Below are 18,885 nucleotides of genomic sequence, written 5' to 3'. Positions count from 1 at the left end.
CCATCTCAGTAGGTAGGCATGTGCCACTTACTGAGGAAGAAGTAATCAGCTCAGAACATTGAGTTTCAGACATTTAGTCCTAGATGCGTATGTGGTATTAAGTTTTTAAGACCATGTCTTTGCTATGCGGGAGATCAATGCTGCCACAATCAATCATCCAGAGTTTGATTTAGTGGATCTTTTGGGTAGTTAGTTAATATTGTGCAAAAACATATTAGTTTACCAATGAAGCAGAGCAAACTTTAAAGCAAGAATGAATTATTTTTCAAGTTCGCATTTTCTTTTTTTTTTTAAATTAGCTTTTCTATAGTAGGCTTTGTAATCATCCAATTGTTAAATGTACAAATCCTATATTTAGGACCTAAACCACTATTTTACTACAGGCAGTCCCCGGGTTACGTACAAGATAGGGACTGTAGGTTTGTTCTTAAGTTGAATCTGTATGTAAGTCGGAACTGGCGACCAGATTCAGCCGCTGCTGAAACTGACCGCCAGTTCTGACTTACATACAGATTCAACTTAAGAACCCCAAGCTTCCCCAAGTCAGCTGCTGCTGAAACTGATGAGCGCTGATTCCAGGAAGCCTGGGGCAGAGCAACTCTGCCTCGGGCTTCCTGTAGTCAGCGCTGGTCAGTTTCAGCAGCGGCTGACTTGGGGACGCCTGGGGCAGAGCAACTGGGGTGCTGCTGGGTTGCTCCAGTAGCACCCCTCGGCGCTACTGGACCAACCCAGCAGCACCCCAGCTGCTCTGCCCCAGGTGTCCTGATTCAGCCACTGCTGAAACTGACCAGCATCGGCTGAATCAGGACCTGGGGCAGAGCAGCTGGGATGCTGCCGGGTTGGTCCAGTAGTGCCCAGAGCCGGTGCTGCAGGACCAATCCGCAGCGCCCCAGCTGCTCTGCTCCAGGGTCCAAAACAAAAGCCTGGTCTGCTGGGGGGGGGGGGGACACTATCCACCCCCCCCCCCAGCAGACCAGGGACACGGGGAGCAGAGCAGCAGCGGCAGCGGGGTGCTGCGCCTTCCCCCCGCGGCTGCGGCTTCAGTCCCGGTGCCTGTGGTCTGCTGGGGACCGTCCCCAGCAGACCACAGGCACCGGGTCTCAAGCGGCAGCAGCGGCGGTTCCCGCGCTTCTGAGGCTTTGCTCTGGCAAAGAGCAAAGCCTCAGAAGCGCGGGAACCCGCCCGGTGCCCCTGGTCTGCGGTCTCCAGCAGACCAGGGGCACCGGAGCAGACCAGGGGCACCGGAGCAGCTTATGAACGGGGCTTTCTCGCCCCGGAGCTCGCAGGTAGCAATCCGCTACCTCGACCTCCGGGGCGAGAAAGCCCCGTTCGTAAGTGCGGATCCGACATAAGTCGGATCCGCGTAAGTCGGGGACTGCCTGTATATTACTTTCTTACTAAAAGGCAGTTGCGTAATGAAATGGCCTGAAAATATTGCCAGTATCTTATTGCTCGAATTGAGGGTACGTCTAGACTACAGATACTGTTGACAAAACTTCTGTCGACATAGAGCATCTAGACACATTCAGTTCTGTCGACAAAGCAAGCTCCTTTGTCGACAAAACCCTGTAGTCTAGATGCAACCCTTCTGTCGACAGAAGGTGTTATGCCTCATAAAATGAGGTTTACCAGCGTCGACAAAACTTTTGAGTTCTGTCAATGTTATGTCGACAGAACTCAGCGGTAGTGTAGATGCAGGTATAGTTTTGTCGACAAAAGTCCACTTTTGTTGACAAAACTCAGTAGTCTAGACACACCCTGAGATGAAAACATTTCAGTTGTTCATCTTTATTATAAAAAGTAGTTATATTAATAACTCTTCTAGTTTATATCACCATATTTATTAGTGTTCTTATTAGGGGGGAAAATATTGAAAATATTGAAAATGTGATTGTATATTTACCCAGATGCTTCTGTCAGACTTTTCTCATCACCATATTGAAATGGCATGTACTTTGCTGGAAACGTGTGGAAGATTCTTATTCAGATCACCAGAGTCTCACTTAAGAACAAGCGTTCTTCTGGTAAGATAAATTATAGCCATTTTGTTGTACAAAATCATGTACTAAATTCAGCTGTTATTGTCTTGTCTTTGTTTTGCTGTTTTGTCATATAACTGAGTAATAATGGTCATAGCTACTGTAATATCGTAGTCAGCCAAGTAATCAATCAAAAATGATACAAACTTTTATTAGATTTTACCCATCTCTGTAACGGAGTTTGTAAATAGTGTTCTTCATAGAAAACTCTACCGAAATTTTTAGAATTAATTTATTGTGATTTGAAGCAGAGAGGAAAGTTTTCCCATATGAAATTGCTCCCAAAAGCTCCTACTTCTAGAACTTAGTGCTGAGCTGCCCGGGCCTTGAACTCTTAGAAGCAGTTACAATCTCACCAGAGTCACTCCACTGAAGAGCTCTAGGATACAGAGAGAGTAGCTATAAAGAAGCTCTTTCCATTCTGTTTTCCCCTGTGCTTGTTGATTTTTGAGCTATAGTAACAGATGTTGGCTTGAATAATTTTAGGGGGGATTTGTATAGCTTAAAATATAATTACTCTTTAGAGCTTTTATTTATTTTCTGTACATCAGAGCAGAGACTGACTTAGAAGTAGGATTTAAGTAGTATTTGGAAGTCTTTATAACCCAGCACATGCTTTTTCTTAGGACGGGGATTTTCTTTCAGAGACATTGGAAAGTGTTTTTAGCTTGCTCTTGTCCATTTCCAATATGAAGCCATATTAGAGAGAAACAAGTTTCTCAAACTGTAACTCTCTTACCTCAGTCCAAATCCTTTGGCACAGTATATTTCCCCTTAATTCTCTGTATCACTTATGATAGCAGTGGGCAACCTAAGTTAGTGAGGTGGTTGCATGAGTGGCCTTCCTTCATCTCAGAGGGCCACAATAAAAAAAAATAGGATGGAAACCAGCAGAATTTGGCAACCCTGCAGCATGGGCAATGGTAAACAAACTGTCTCGTGGGCCGCACATTGAACTCTAATGGGCCGCAGGTTGCTCACCACTCTTTTGTAATGTTGTGCTGAAACAAACTCTTAGCACTGCCCGCTGTTAATGGTGTAGATGTCAGTGCCTTTTTGACTCATATAACCTGTTCAGTACTGGCTGTTTCTCCTTATTTCACCTGCAATGGTAGTGGCTTTCTGAAAATGTGTGAGCACTCAACTTACTTATAAATATCCTTGTGACCTATAGTAGCGTTTCCCAAACTATGGGCCGTGGCCCGGTATTGGGCCGCGGGAAAAAAATACCCGGCCTCAGCATACCTGGTGGCTGCCAGCAGGGCTGGTCTTAGGCCAATTCGGGCCCCGCGCCCCTGAACCCGGAAGTGCTGGCAAGTTACAGAGCCGGGGGCCCTGCTTCACCAATACATGGAGCTGGGTCTCTCCCCCGGCTCTGCCTGGAGTAGCCCCAGGCCCCCAAGCCGGCCCCCCGCGCGTCCTCCCACCCCACCCCCAGAGCGTCCCCACCGTGTGCAGCTCCTCCTCACCGCCTGCTGCTGCCCATGTGTGGCATTGCACGTGGGCGGGGAGGACGCCTGGGCGTGATGTGATATCACGGCCCGAGATTTTAAAGCTCTTCGGAGGCACGTGGCGGGCCACGCTGGCTCCGGGTTCGGCCTCCGGGGCCTGAGCGCGGCCTCGGGCCCTGCAATGTGGAAGGCAGAGGTAGGGAACGGGCGGGGGCAGGAGCGGGGGTGGAGGGGAGGGGAGGGGAAGGCACCAAGGGACAGGGTGCAGGAGAGAGAGACAAATGACGGGGGGCCAAGTGCAGACAATGAGGGAAAGGGCAGGAGGGGAGATGTCAGTGGGAGGGGGGACAGGGTGATGCTGGGAGAGGAGAGGGGAAGGGCAGTGGGGGCTGGAGAGGGAGGTGCTGGGAGAAGGCTTGAAAGAAGGGGTGGGCATGAGGAAGGCCAGGATGGAGCAAGTCATGTGTGAGGGCACAGAGGGGCAGGAGGGAATGGGGCAGAGAGTGGTGAAGGGGTGGGTATTAGGGAAAAAGGGGGTAGGGGCAGTAAGGGAAGGAGGGGGCACCAGGAGGGTGCAGGGCTAAGGAAAGGTGCAGGTGCCAGGGGATTCTGGGGTGAGGAGGAGGGGGAGAGCTGGCCACCGGACACAGCACTGGATGGGGGAATCGGGGCAGGCTGGGGAGATTGGGGGGCTGGTGGAAGCAGGGCTGCCGGGAGGTGCGAGGTTGGGGGCAGGGAGCTGGCAGGGGAAGATGTGGAGGAGGGAGTGGGAGAGGGCTGGCCACAGGGGATTGGGAGGAGAAGCAGGGGAGAACTGACTGCCTGGGAGGGGGTTGGGGGAAGTGGGGCTGGCCAGAGGCGCAGCGGGGGGAGCAGGGGAGAGGAATGAATCGGCCTGTGGGGAGTGGGACTGACCTGGCCATATGTAGATCTTGGGGCGCTATCCCCGTTCCCCCCCTCCCCCCACCCCCTACAAAGCACAAAGGATGAGTTAGTCTGGCCCGGGGATTCTATTGTCCCCCCCCCCACACACACACCCCTCGAGTAGTTGCGAACTGTCTGGCTGGTAGACACACTCATGCAGCCTGAGCACATTTACCAGCCAGGCAGTTCAAAATTACAAACTGATACATCTAGTAATAATACAACTTACCTAATGAGAAAATACTAGACATGTTATATGTCTGGTATTTTCTCTGTTTTTATGAGTTTATATTTTTGGGCTGCAAAAAGCAGTACTGAAAAAAAGGGTTCCAACTAAAGTAAAAAGTTTGGGAAACCCTGGTCTAACCAGCTTTCTGTCTGTCTTACAGTCCATTTATCGAATCCATATTCCTTAACTTGCTGGCAAGAATATTGTGGGTGATCATATCAAAAGCTTTGCTAAAGCTGGCACTGGGGCTTTTGGGAGGACCAGAAACAACTTATTTGAATATTGATCATTTGATTGATGAATATGCATATGAACATTACCGGTCCTCCAAAAGTTTGTGAATGGTTTTACTGGTCCCAGTGTCAAAAAGTTTGGGAACCCCTGATCTACAGGAAGACTTAGAGAAGTTTTAGTTTACTGGAAGAAAAGGGAATTGCATTTTAGCTAGAAGTGACAATACAGTCATGGGAAAAAGACAGAAGCTAAGATTGGAGGAATTAAGAGTGAATGACCTGGGAAGACAGCTACAAATTGAGTAGTTTTGAGTAAATTAAGAGTTAATTAACTAGGAGAGTCATAAACGTCTTCCACTCCACTTAATAACGGAAAGTGTCTCATTCAATAATGTAGCAAAATCTGAACTCTTAAACTCATCAGCTCACTTTTTCATTCATACTGTACACGGTTAGCACACCACAGACCTTTCTGGTGTAAATAAACAAAAACTTTATTTATTAGAAAACTCATATTCAAAGATGAAATTGTAAGTAGGGATTTGAACATGTACATGGCTAATGAGCCTGGTCTCGACGGTGAATGTGCACAGTTACACGTAGCTGCCTCTACCCCCCCTCCCTGCTGTGCTGCTGCCTCTGATACAGCAGCACGGGGCTTAGAGGGGCGGAGGCTCCCTGCCAAAAATAAACACATTTTAACATTCCTAATCATAACGACAGTAAATGTGTACAAGTTGCACAGAAAATAAAGACACAATCTCAGATTTATACATCTGTATTAGATAAAATCCCTTTTCTACTACGTTACCTATTGCCTTTGAACAGTTTCCTAGCATACCCTCTAGCCATAGATGAGATCCATCTTCCATAGAGAGCCTCCTTCCTTCAAGATTGTCCCTCAGATTTTGAATCCCAAATTTCTCTCACAAGCTTGATTTTAGAATATTTTTTTCACCCCTTAGTCCATGGTGGCTCATATTTTGTCAGTGTGTGGAAACCCTCTGTTGATTTGAGAGTTGGGATGTCTTAGTGTCTTTTCTATTAACTTTCATGGTCCACCGTTGTCTCTTCCTGGCTGGACCACGATCATTACTTGGAACTGTGAGCATCTGGTGGTGTCCCTCCTTCCTGTGAGGTATAGTTGAAATTGTATAGTACCGGATTAGAGGACAGTTTTTCTGTAGACATAAACACATAGATTTATAACCACAACCACAGTGTGCATTTATGTCCACTGTTCAGAACATGACAGAATTTCCTGAAAGACCTTACTTGATAAGCTTATGTAGTACAATAATATATGTCGGAGAAAGAAAGAGCCTGAATCATGGGCCTGGTGCTTGAACCAAAGTAAGCAAAAATTATAGTGTGAGTAATAGACAGGCCCTATCAAAAGCAGATGTTTGCCTGCAAGTTAGTGTCTTTCGGCACTAGAACGGCTAGCACTCATAAAAACACATGAAGTATGTAAATACATTCCATCTGGACAGTACAAGGACTACCAGCAGAGTACATAATAAAATAGTTTGAAACAAGAATGAAAGCACAATAACGGGTACTTTGGAGGAAAGTACAAGGGGAGGTACCTTATGTGTCATTAATGCGTAAGATATGTACGGTGTGTATCATAAATTATTTCTCTCTATAAATATTGGAGTACCTTGATTTAATTCTTTGGTTGGCCTAGGGGGCAATAGTGAAATCCATATTATTCATTGAGCCAAGCCAGTTGTCCAAAGTACAAATAGGTAGGGGCTCAGAGGCCGTATTGCTACCAACAACTGTTAATGTACTTGGTTCGATGAGAAACCTGACTTGGGTACCTTCATATCTTATCTGAGTCTGTGGTCTTTGGAGGCTCTTGTGAAGTCTATTATGCTAGCTGTCTGCACAGAGCTGGCATGATAGCCTGAGGGGGAGCATAAGAAAATGCATGCAGCCGAACGTTTATCATCACTGATGGAGCAGGAAACCTGTCAGAATGCCACACCAATGAATCCTGAATTTACTGTATTGCTGTCCTGAACTACTATAATACAATCTTCAACTGTTGTTCAGCTGCTCATTTTTCGGGTTTAAAACTTCCTGGCCTCATTTTGGAATGTCTGGAACTGATTATCACAGTGTGTAAACATAATTGTCAGTCGGAGTAAGTAGTTATTTGCTGTATACTTGTGTGTGCTCCCAATTCAAGCTGTGATCTATTAATTAAAAATTTATTTGCATAGTATGATCAATTTTCTGTCTTTTATGCTTAGCAGTAAAATGTGTCCACTTCCCCAATCTATGTGCTTGAAAAACATGATAGGTCTTTCATCTTTTAAAATACTTTTCTCTTTTTAAAGATTTTAAAGCCTGTTTTGGGACCAGCTCTGTTGAATATCTTCATCAATGATTTACATATTGGCATAGAAAGTACGCTTATTAAGTTTTCAGATGATACCAAGCTGGGAGGGGTTGCGACTGCTCTGGAGAATAGGGTTGTGGCAGTGGGTCGGGGTCCCCCGCCTCCTGCACCCCCGTAGTGGCACGAACAGACTCCACCAGCCAGTAGAATAGAGGGAGTTTATTGCTTCCCCAGGATACAGCATAGCACAGATGTAATCTGGTTACAGGGCAGGCGTAGGATGCCTCAACCCCCCTTGAGATGGGGGAGACTGGGCCCCTAAATCTCAGCCTATAGCTTAAGCTGCTTCCTCCATGATACCAGACAGAAACCAAGTAACTAACTTCCAGCCCTGCGACCCCCCCTCATCCCCCCCCCTCATCCCCCCCCAGCCAGGGCTCCACTCCGCCTTCTTCCCATTGTTCCGCTACCTGGGAGATGACTGGTCAGACAGATTCAAAGCCCCCTTGCATAATGACTCATCCCCTGCCCTGCTGGGCCGTGCTACAAACAGCAGCCAGTGGAGGTCACCCACAGCCCGCTGCCCAGCATAGCAACCAGCAAGGAACCAACACTACGTCACAAGTGTCATAATTCAAAATGATATGGACAAATTGGAGAAATGGTCTGAGGTAAACAGGATGAAGTTTAATAAAGACAATGTAAAATGCTCCACTTAGGAAGGAACAATCAGTTTCACACATACAGAATGGGAAGCAACTGTCTAGGAAGGCGTACGGCAGAAAGGGATCTAGGGGTTATAGTGGACCCACAAGCTGAATGAGAGTCAGCAGTGTGATGCTGTTGCAAAAAAAGCAAACATGATTCTGGGATGTTGAAAGAATTGGGTTTGTTTAGTTTAGAAAAGAGAAGATTGAGGGGGGACATGATAGCCGTTTTCAGGTATCTAAAAGGGTGTCATAAGGAGGAGGGAGAAAACTTGTTCATCTTGGCCTCTGAGGATAGAACAAGAAGCAATGGGCTTAAACTGCAACAAGGGAGGTTTAGGTTGGACATTAGGAAAAAGTTCCTAACTGTCAGGGTAGTTAAACACTGGAATAAATTGTCCAGGGAGGTTGTAGAATCCCCATCTCTGGAGATATTTAAGAATAGGTTAGATAAATGTCTATCAGGGATGGTCTAGACAGTATTTGGTCCTGCCATGGGGGCAGAGGACTGGACTCGTTGACCTCTTGAGGTCCCGTCCAGTCCTAGTATTCTGTGATTCAGCATATTGCATCACTTGTAATTAGTACAGTTTACAAGTCAAGTTACATTAAAATATACCTTCTCTCCAAGTTTCTGGTCTGTGGTACAAAAATTCTCCATTGTTATTTACTCCCACTGGTAACACCTGCTGTATCAGGACTCTGGAGATATTTAAGAGTAGGTTAGACATGCATCTGATGAAGTGGGTCTTTTCCCACGAAAGCTTATGCTCCAACACTTTGGTTAGTCCATAAAGTGCCATAGGACTCCTTGCCGCTTTTGTATCAGGACTGAATGTGTTTTCACTAGAATCATTGCCAAAGACAACCCATGTTCATCATTTCAGAAACCATGGTTAAAATCTGCTGAGAATTACAGCTAAGTAATTTTCCCTTGTTGTACATGGAGAGGCCTTGCTGTAACATGTTGCAGATGGTAGACAAGCATTTGAAACACCTCATGAATTGGAAATACAGCAGATTAAGTAGATTTATCCCCACAAATTCTAGTACTGCCTCACAGTAAACAGAAAAATCCAATTTTTTACTTAAATGGTATTATACAAATTGGATTGTAGGCTTATGGTAGCAGTAAAGGTGAACTATGAAAAGGATTACTATCAGAGCAAATAATTTGAGGCCACCACAGGGGAAAACCTAATCAGGTTTAAAGCCTTTCTTAGTACTCTCTAATATGTAGAATTGTGGCTGCTTGAGTTCTGTTGGATCATCAAAATATTTTTTTAGCCTTCAGCTTTTCCTGCTGAGCATAAATTTTCTAATTAGGTGTCCAACTAGCTCTGTCTTACAATGATTGGCAGTCACGCTGCAGCTAACAGGATCATTTCTTACCAGCTACATACAGATGGGAAAGTGAAATGTGAACAAATTCTTGGAAATCATAGGACTAGATTTAAAAAAAAATCTCAATAGTGATAACAGTGGGCTTGTTTTCTTTTCCATAGGGAAAGTTTTCAATCCTAACAATCCTTTTTCTTTAACTTGCACTCCTTTCCAAGGCTCTGTGTCAGTGACCAGCAGAAGGCTGTAAAAGACTTGATCAGAATTGCCCATTAAAGTGCCATGGGACCACTGAAGACAGTATTGTAGTAAGATCTTGGGCTTGAGATCTAAACTTGTTTCTCGTGTAATAACTCATTCTGGTCTCAGCTGACATTGTGGAGCTGTCTTTGGAGATGAAATATTGTTGAGTCTCATCTTATGGAATAACAAAAATAAGTGAAAATTGCCTTTTGATATATATTGGTTGTGTTTGTGTGCTCTCATAGTGTGACTTGTTTTGTAGCTAATTTGTGTCATAATTGTACTCACCTTCACATCAGCTTTTGGGTTGATGTGCAAGAAAATGTCTGATTTCAAAGTGGAAGACAATGGAATGTATTTTAATTATTACCCATTTAATTACATCATTTTATATTTTACATAAGGACATTCCTCAAATATCCATCTGAACTCAATTATTTTATTCTAGATAGATCTCTAACTGCCACTTTCTGCCTCTTGTAGAGCTGCTAGGGGCTTTTATTATCAGCAGAGCTACTATGCATTATTTTACAAATTATTAGATGAGTTTTCATAGAGGAGCAATCTTAAAAAGTAGAATTGTGATATAGGAGCTTTTTAGGTTTCACTAAGATAAAACTTAAATCTCTCTTAAATCCTCTCTTTGTAGTCTTTGTAGAAACATTGATGAAAATTTGGCTTTTGGCATCTACACAGTAGAAAGTCGAAGGAAGAACTCTCTTCCTTCAAATTCCCTTACTCCTTGTGAAATGAGGGTCATACAAATCAGAGTAAGAAGTCCTCCAGCTCACCATTATTTCAAAATAATGGTTTGCTATGTAGACAGGCACTTTGTTATTTCGGAATAATGCTGCTGTGTAGACATGCCCTTTCTGACTTCTCCTAGTTGCCAGCTGAAACCATGAAGTATAAGCTTTAGGAGCATAACACACAAACTAGAGATTAGCTTCAGGGTTGTGGAGCTCCGTCTTCCATCACAAGCAATATATTTGTAATTTATTTCTCTTTACTCTGTCTCCTACCTTCTCATCAGTTACTCTATAAAAACTTTGGCTGATGGAAATTTAATAGCTCTTCAAGAAACACTTTTTACCTGATAAGTTTTATTTGTTTCTAGGAACAAATGATGAGAAAGAAACAAGCAATGCATCTCGATGCACGGTATGTCACAATGGTGGAAAATGCATACTACTATTGCAATCCCCCTCCTGCTGAAAAAACTGTGAAGAAGAAACGTCCACCTCTGCAGGAGTATATTCGTAAGCTCCTTTACAAGGATCTCTCCAAGGTCACCACTGAGAAGGTGAATCCATGTGAAAACTTTGTGGGAAATAGCAGTTCTTGACATGATACAACTCTTCATTTAAGACCCGAGAGTGAAAGGATGAATCATTAGTTAACTAATGCTAGGAAAGAAGACTTCGGCTGGACCCATGTAAATTGGTTGAGATGGGAAAAGGTTTTGAATTATCCAGATCTGACATATGTTTTGAAACATTCCAGAAAGTTAGAACACAGCAAGTATCTGAGGGCAGGGTTGAGGTTAATGTTTAATATTCCCAAGAGAGGAGAAACTGCTTCTGCTATGCGCTGATGAGCATTATATTAGAGTTGGGCACTTTATCTGGACTAAATGCAGTAGAGATGTCCAGGCAGAGCTCCAGCCATGATGCTGGTCTTCTAGGAAGAGAAGATGAGTAGGTCTGAAACTATAGAAGTCTCAAAAGAACATAGGGTGGTAAGGTTCTCAGACTCTAAAGGCCACACCAGTTTTATTCTAAGAAGTGTGCAGGGGACTCCATAGTATTTCTGGGATAGAACTTTGGATGTCTGTTAGACTAGTAGTTCTTAAACTTTCCAGACTACTGTACCCCTTTCAGGAGTCTGATTGTGTATCTCTAAAGTTTCGCCTCACTTGAAAACAACTTGCTTACAAAATCAGACCTATAAATACAAATGTCACATTACACTGTTTCTGAAAAATTGTTTGCTTTTTCATTTTTTCCCAAGTCGTTATAACATCTACTGGAATATACATATTTTAATTAGATGTCAGTGTGTAATATATAGAGCAGTATAAATAAGTCATATGAAATTTAAGTTTCTATTCACTTTACTAGTGCTTTTTAGGTAGATCATTGTTAAACTAGGAAAATATCTAAATGAGGTGATGTACCCCGGGGACACATGTACCCCTTGTTGAGAACTGCTATGTTAGACATTCAGTGAATACGGTATCAAAGCATCTGTAAAAGGTATTTCCATCCTGCACAATGTTTGCATTAGGTAAGAGCACATGTGTTCCATACATTTTTATAAGTAGTATCCCTTTCTGCTTTTAGTAGTACTAGGCAAAATAAATAACACGCATATATATAAATTAAGGGTCAAATCTTTAGCTCGTGTAAATTGGTGGAACGTCATTAGCAACAACTAGAACTCCAAGTTAATGCCAGTAGAGAATCTGGCCCTATAAGTTCATGGTATATTAGATTCCTGGTTTTTAGTGTCTAGTCTTCTCTTTCTACATTAAAACAATTTCTACAAGATGTTAAGGCTCCTATATGGTTTCAGATCAGTTTTACTTAAGTTGTTACTGTGTTCAAGAGAAATGTAGAATTTTTTCATCTTGTCATTTTTTCACTGCTATTCCAATATTTATAGTTCTGCTCTTCTTAGTCCTGTTACAAGTTCCAGCTAATTTCCATGGATTTTAGGAAAGAGGAGATAAGGTGCTACTTGATTGATTGAAATCGTGCTTCCTACTATCTGAACTTTTCAGAAGAAGATGGTCATAGGGTTTGCGGTGTGTTAGTTGTAGATATTTCTAGTGCTGGTAACATGATCTCTTATTGGCTTCCTTAAGATGGAGAGGCTCCAAAAATGGAAGGCTGGAGAGGACCAGCAGTCTTTTCATGGAGAAGGGTTTAGATTAGATTATGTATCCATGGCTTGGGATGCATATATATCCATTAGATTTACTTCATTTGGGTAACACATGATGCCACTTCTGAGTAGGCAGGGATGTTTCTTTAGAAAGAGGCTACAAATATTAATTGGGGATGGCATTTGTAATGACTACAAGATGTAACAGGTTCCATGTACATATAAATCCACCCAACTTCACCTATTGTTAATTGTGTTTTTAAAATCTTGTTTAGGTCCTCAGACAGATGCGCAAATTGCCCTGGCAGGACCCTGAAGTGAAAGATTATGTTATATGTTGTATGATCAACATTTGGAATGTGAAATACAATAGTATTCACTGTGTAGCCAACCTCTTAGCAGGGTTGGTGCTTTACCAAGAGGATGTTGGAATTCATGTTGTGGATGGAGTGCTAGAGGATATTCGCCTAGGCATGGAGGTAAAAAAATACCCCACATTTTACATAATTTTCAAGCATAGTTTCATTTACCTGTTTATCATAAACATATACAATAAAAGCTTTCTAAATACAATTTAAAAATAGATTGTGGGAAACTCTTTTCATTGCTCAGTTGATTATTTGTACCAACCTGCCAACTGCCTTCTTTAAGGTCAGTCATAAGGTCAGAATAAAAATGAGGCTTGTTGGGTAGTTGCTTCATTCCGTTGCCAGAGTTTGCCCCCTTGCCAGGTTGTTCCCTGTGCAGTATTAATAATGCTTTTTAGTCTGATATTTAAATGTCTGAAACCATGGATTTTATATAATTTTTTGTAAACCAGTCCATAATTTAATGCAGCTCACTGTTATCAAACTTTTTGTAGATTAAGAAAAAGTAAATTCTAGAAACATATTTTTAAAATAATACAGGAATGGGCTTCATTTGAACCTTTATGATATCTATTGATTGGCCAGGTTCTATGGCTATCTGCAATACTGTGTATGCTATAATTTATGTAATATGTTGGATAGTTAGAACATACTTACCTTGGGGTCTATTTTTATGTCAAGGAATGACAATATTAGTAAAGCAAAAACATATTTTTTTAGTTTACATTTCTGTAATGGAGACTGTAGGGCTCCTTACAGTAACTCCTGTTGTGGTCACATGTATAAAAGTAAATCTGTGTCTTTTATTAAAGTAATACATATCTGGTTTTGTTAAGGTTAACCAACCAAAATTTAATCAGCGACGGATCAGCAGTGCCAAGTTCTTGGGGGAACTTTACAATTACCGAATGGTAGAGTCAGCTGTAATATTTCGAACTCTGTATTCATTCACATCATTTGGTGTCAACACTGATGGTACTGCTAGTCCACTGGACCCTCCAGAACATCTTTTCCGAATTAGACTGGTCTGCACCATCCTTGATACCTGTGGGCAATATTTTGACAGAGGCTCCAGCAAACGGAAACTTGACTGCTTCCTTGTATACTTTCAGGTATTAATAAACTTAACTTTGTTTAAAATTACTTTTGGTGGGTGTTTATCTTCCCATGATCCTAAAGATTTAGCCATACAGTATCTAGAATCTTTACACTTAAGTTTTTATCATTTAGACTTAGATTCAACAAAGCATTTAAATGTACTTAAGCACATAAGCAGTCCCACAGATTTCACTGCTTATGTTGAGTACATGATTAAATACTTTGCTGAATTGAGGCTGTGTGTGAATTCTGCAAACTTTGTAATGATTTTTAAAAGTCTTCTGATGTTCATAATTTAATGAGAAATATTTTTGAAATGGTATTAAACATAAAATGTAACTAGATGAAGCCATGGTAACTCCATGGAATATTTTGAAACCTTCATGGATTTCAGAGTGTTTGTGTTGATTTCTTTTAGTTTACTTTACAAGGAGAAAGTAATATATATTGACTCAGTTCCTATGAGGTTAAACTAAAGAAGTGATTATTTAAAATACTGTGGGGTTCTATGTTTGTATCTCAGTAAATATATATCAAATTCATTCAGGCAAAATTTAAAAAAAAATTCTAATTGCTGTTAGTCCTGGAAATCTGAATGTCAGAATGAGACCTTTCTGGCTTGAACATTACCTCTGTTAATAAAAGTTCCTCTGATTGTATTCTGACTTGCGATGCACCTGCTTAACCTCATTGCTCTCTTTCTGCCCTTTAATGCACTTGTATAAATAAGGATAGAATTTATTTGCATCTTACAGATGAATGAAGTGCTAGTTTGCTGTAAAAATCTCCATAATATGATACTTATGATAGAAGTATCACTTAGCAATATCTGAAATTTTAATGCTTACTTTTCGTGATATATATTATTTTTAAAATGGAAAACATTTATGATTTGTATGGCTGCATTTTTAGAAGAATTAAAGGGGATTTTCAAATGCACAAAGGATAGGTAGGCATCATTGGATTAATCTGTCCCTAAAAAGGGCATTTACATCTGTATCTGTTTTTTTTTTAAAGTCATTTGCCATTGATGATTTATTTGATTATGTAATTTAAAATTTAGATTGTTGCATTAAGACATCGTGTGAATTCTTTATTTTAGGGATTTTCTTTGAATTCTTTCAAACTGTTTTAACAGGATACATTATTTTAGTATGTTTTTAGTGAATTGTATGCTTCTACATTCTCATCAATATTTTGCTAATGTCTTTTTTTCTTGGCAAGAAAACTAGTCAACATGCAATGCAATGCAATATGCATATATCATATTAAGGATATTTTGTGTTTCAGAGGTATGTTTGGTGGAAGAAGAATTTGGACGTTTGGACAAAAGACCATCCATTTCCTATTGACATAGACTATATGATCAGTGATACGTTAGAATTGCTGAGACCGAAGATAAAACTTTGCCATTCTCTAGAAGAATCTGTCAGGCAGGTACAAGATTTGGAACGAGAATTCTTAATAAAACTAGGTAAGAAATAGCCATGTTCATGTCATTTATACTGTCTTGATTATTATTATTAATAATAAGTCAAGCATTTTTAATTTTTTTCTGCATTTCCTGACCTGTTCTGAATCTGAGACAAACATTAATTTGATGTACCTAAAGAAACACTAAACACGAAGATGACTGTGGTGTTTGTTTATGATGACTGGTATAAATGGGGGGAAAATCCACAAACTCTAACTTAGTATAGGAGAACTTTTGGTTGCTTTGATATGGTATTAAGTGCCTCTATCAGTTCTGGTGGCTGAGTAGCTCATTGCACACAGTTATATCCATTGGTGATATTATCTGGGTGCTCATTGCTCACAAACATATCCTTTCATGCTATTACTTGAACTTCTTTAAGCTAAATGGTACTCTTACACTCAAACCCTGGACTTGTAAAACAAGGAGAATGGCCGGGTGCCCAGTTTAAGATTAGAAAGTCCAGTTGAATAGGGGACCTGACAGTGTCCAGTTATTGAGAGCAAGGAAGGCACGAGGATATCACCTACTCCATCCCCCTATTCAGCTGGGTTTCAGTCTACCTTTGCTAGGTGGCTGCAGCTCCCATCTCCTCAGGCAAGTCCCTCATGACTCGGCGAGGTGAGAGGGGGAAAAGCAGCAAGTGACGTGGGGCAGAGATGGGAAGGGAAAAATGAGAAGTGATGAGGAAGAAGAGTAGTGGATGGAGACAGGGCTTTGGGAAGAGGTTGGGGCAGGGTGGATTTTTTTTTGGGGGGGGAGGGGGGGAGTGAGCAGGGCCGGTACCTTATGGTAAGAGGTGGGCTGGGAGATTTTCAGCACTCCTATTGGAGTGTCCAGTTTTTTTCTATTACCAAATTGGCAACCCTAAGAACAAGTCATTCAAATAAGCTTCAAATGTGCATTGTTATATCCAGTCATTGACATGAACGTTTGTGCCTACTAACGTGGTCTAGTGAATATTATGTGAAGCTAGAGGTCATTTGAGTTGTGTTCCGCAGGCTTGTTATGTGACCCTAGAAAACTCAGTTGATCTCTTTCCTTCAGTTTCCTTCTACATTACCTGCCTGGTAATAGTTGAAGCTTAAATTGATTGAAAAACATCTTGATAGTCTTCAAGGAAAGACACTGCAGAAATTAAGAGAGTATGTTTATTGTTTATACCTCCATATGTACTCTCATAAGTGCATATAGGGGGCAACTGGGCTCAAGTGAACTAAGCATGAGGCTGGATGTTGAGATTTGTTTTGCATCCGTGATTTGCTATACCACCTTTAGCAATTCATATAATCTCTCTGACCCACACTTACACCATTCCGTAAAATGGAGATAAAATTGTTTACTAACCCCTCTACTGGAAGAGCTTTGAGTTATACAGTTCTTTTAATCATAAAAGTTCTGCCAGATATAAGTCACCAAGGAACTGCAACTGGTGGTCTGCATAAGATAAATAAATGGCATTTGTGTCATATGGAGTTACAGTATTCTTTTCTCACTGTGTTGAAAAAGTTCAACATAATCCTGTATTTTCCAACTCACATGTTGACTTACTCTTACATTAGGCATGGCAATAGCAATTCTTGTCAAACTAGAATAGTCTGGAACTATAAAAACAAAGGAACCTGTTTGCTGACGACAGCTCTGTTTCTAGAAAGCTATCAGACACATTGAGTCTTTCATATTTTTCTTGGAATGCTCATAAATAGCCTCACAGTTTTCAGTGGAGGAAATTAGTAGATGAGAATATGACTCTCTTACTTAGGCTAAATATAAACACTATTTCTTTTCTCTTTATGCTTCTATTAAATTGGATTCATAGACTGCTTTTTTCAAATACAAATGCATCACTAGTTATATGCTGAGTTACTTAAAAGTAAAACCTGTTCTTGTTCCAGCTACTGTGGTGTACGTTTACGAAACATTGCAAAGTTATCCGGGTAGAAATTAGCATTAGGAGCAAGAACCAGGCAATGGGCATCCCACAGTTCAATCGGCAAGCACTCTTTAATGTTTGTATCTGGAAAAATTAGGGCAGTGATGCATTTAAAGAAAGTCTTTATGCTGTGCCATTGGCATTTAATGTATTCAGTTGCTGTTAACAGATTTATTTTTCATTTTTAACTTCCAATTGGAAGCCCTGTTTTACTTCAGGGCTTTTTGTAGATTTTTTTTCACCTAAAATGTTAATATATAGGCAAGAACCTGATCCATGCTACTTCTAGCTAACTCAGTTCAGTTCTCAAAATGATCCCTTAATTTAAAGGTTAAAAAATGGAGAAATTATTCAGTTAATTTCTGAATACTAAATCAAATTTAGTATATAATACTAGACTTTGACTTCCTTATATATGTTATAATGATTAGAAAAAGAGAAAACACTTGGAATGGAAGCCATTTAGGTGAAAATTTTCCCATTCCTCATAGCATGATCTAAACGTAGGGCTTTCATGATCTCTAACTTCCCTAAAAAGGCAGTTTATGACTAATTGTATGCATTTTCATATATTCCTTTAAAAGATGCCCAACAGTTTCTGATGTAAATCGAAGTAATTTCTGAACTAATTTCTGTGGATAAATTACATTTATACAATAATGCAGGCATGTCCAAAGTCCGGCCCGCGGGCCAATTGCGGCTCGTGTTCTGGTTTAATACGGCCCCGCCGGTAATTTGGCAATATCTATCTTTTATGGCCCCCAACAAATTCCCGAGCGCCGCTCAGGACTAAGGATGAGCTCGGGCGTGTTCGCAGCTCCATGTACCCGAACCCGCCGGGAAGCTGACAGCACGCAGCGCTAATCACAGGTACTGAGACATTTTCCCGGTCCGCAGCTGCAGAGATCGGGAAATGTCTCAGTACCTGTGATGCTGTCAGCTTCCTGGCGGGCTCGGGCACGTGGAGCTGCGAACACGCCCGAGCTCATCCTTAGACTCTTCACCACACACAGCCACAAAGGCAAGAGAATTCTTGTTGGGCAGTGTATTAGTGCTCGGACGAACACACTTAGACCAAAACCTCTGGCACTGCGCTCACATGATCCCTTCCCCTTCTGGTCAATTTCAAAAATGGCGACTGTAAATAAGCGAAGGAAAGTTGACAGTGAGGGCTGCCGCTTCCAGGACAGGTGTAAAGTGGAATATTTCTTCACTGAAATACGGAATCACTGTGTTTGTCTGATATGCCAAGAGACTGTGGCTGTTTATAAGGAATTTAATGTCAAGAGACACTACCAGTCGAGACATAGCACATACGACAAGCTAACAGGGCACGACCACAGTGAAAAGTTGAAGCAACTTGAAGCTGTTTTAATGTCACAACAGCGATTTTTCACAAGAGCCCATGAGTCAAATGAAAATGCCACAAGGGCGAGCTATGAGGTGGCAACGTTAATTGCTAAAAATTGCAAATCTTTTGCTGAGGGTGACTTTATCAAAGAATGCGTTATGAAAATGGTTGAGAATATCTGTCCCGAAAAGAAGCAAGAGTTTGCCAACATTTGCCTGGCTCGTAACACTGTAGCACGGAGAATTGAAGAGATTTCAT

General features: G+C 41.4%; 1 protein-coding gene across 5 annotated transcripts in view; it reads left to right on the top strand.

Annotated features, from left to right (window-relative positions):
* UPF2 (UPF2 regulator of nonsense mediated mRNA decay) overlaps nucleotides 1-18,885 on the top strand; it is a 138,470-nt gene that overhangs the window by 64,796 nt on the left and 54,789 nt on the right. For all 5 annotated transcript variants that reach the window (XM_075926009.1, XM_075926008.1, XM_075926010.1 and 2 more), the window contains 5 exons: nucleotides 1,908-2,024; nucleotides 10,635-10,820; nucleotides 12,679-12,882; nucleotides 13,608-13,883; nucleotides 15,160-15,343. In XM_075926009.1, the coding sequence (XP_075782124.1) occupies nucleotides 1,908-2,024; nucleotides 10,635-10,820; nucleotides 12,679-12,882; nucleotides 13,608-13,883; nucleotides 15,160-15,343 (967 nt within the window). The remainder of the gene's footprint in view (nucleotides 1-1,907; nucleotides 2,025-10,634; nucleotides 10,821-12,678; nucleotides 12,883-13,607; nucleotides 13,884-15,159; nucleotides 15,344-18,885) is intronic.

The sequence above is a fragment of the Pelodiscus sinensis genome, chromosome 1 (assembly GCF_049634645.1).
Source record: "Pelodiscus sinensis isolate JC-2024 chromosome 1, ASM4963464v1, whole genome shotgun sequence".
In the NCBI taxonomy this organism is placed as follows: Eukaryota; Metazoa; Chordata; order Testudines; family Trionychidae; genus Pelodiscus; species Pelodiscus sinensis.
The sequence above is the reverse complement of the archived record's forward strand: the minus strand, read 5'-3'. Positions and strand labels throughout refer to the sequence as shown.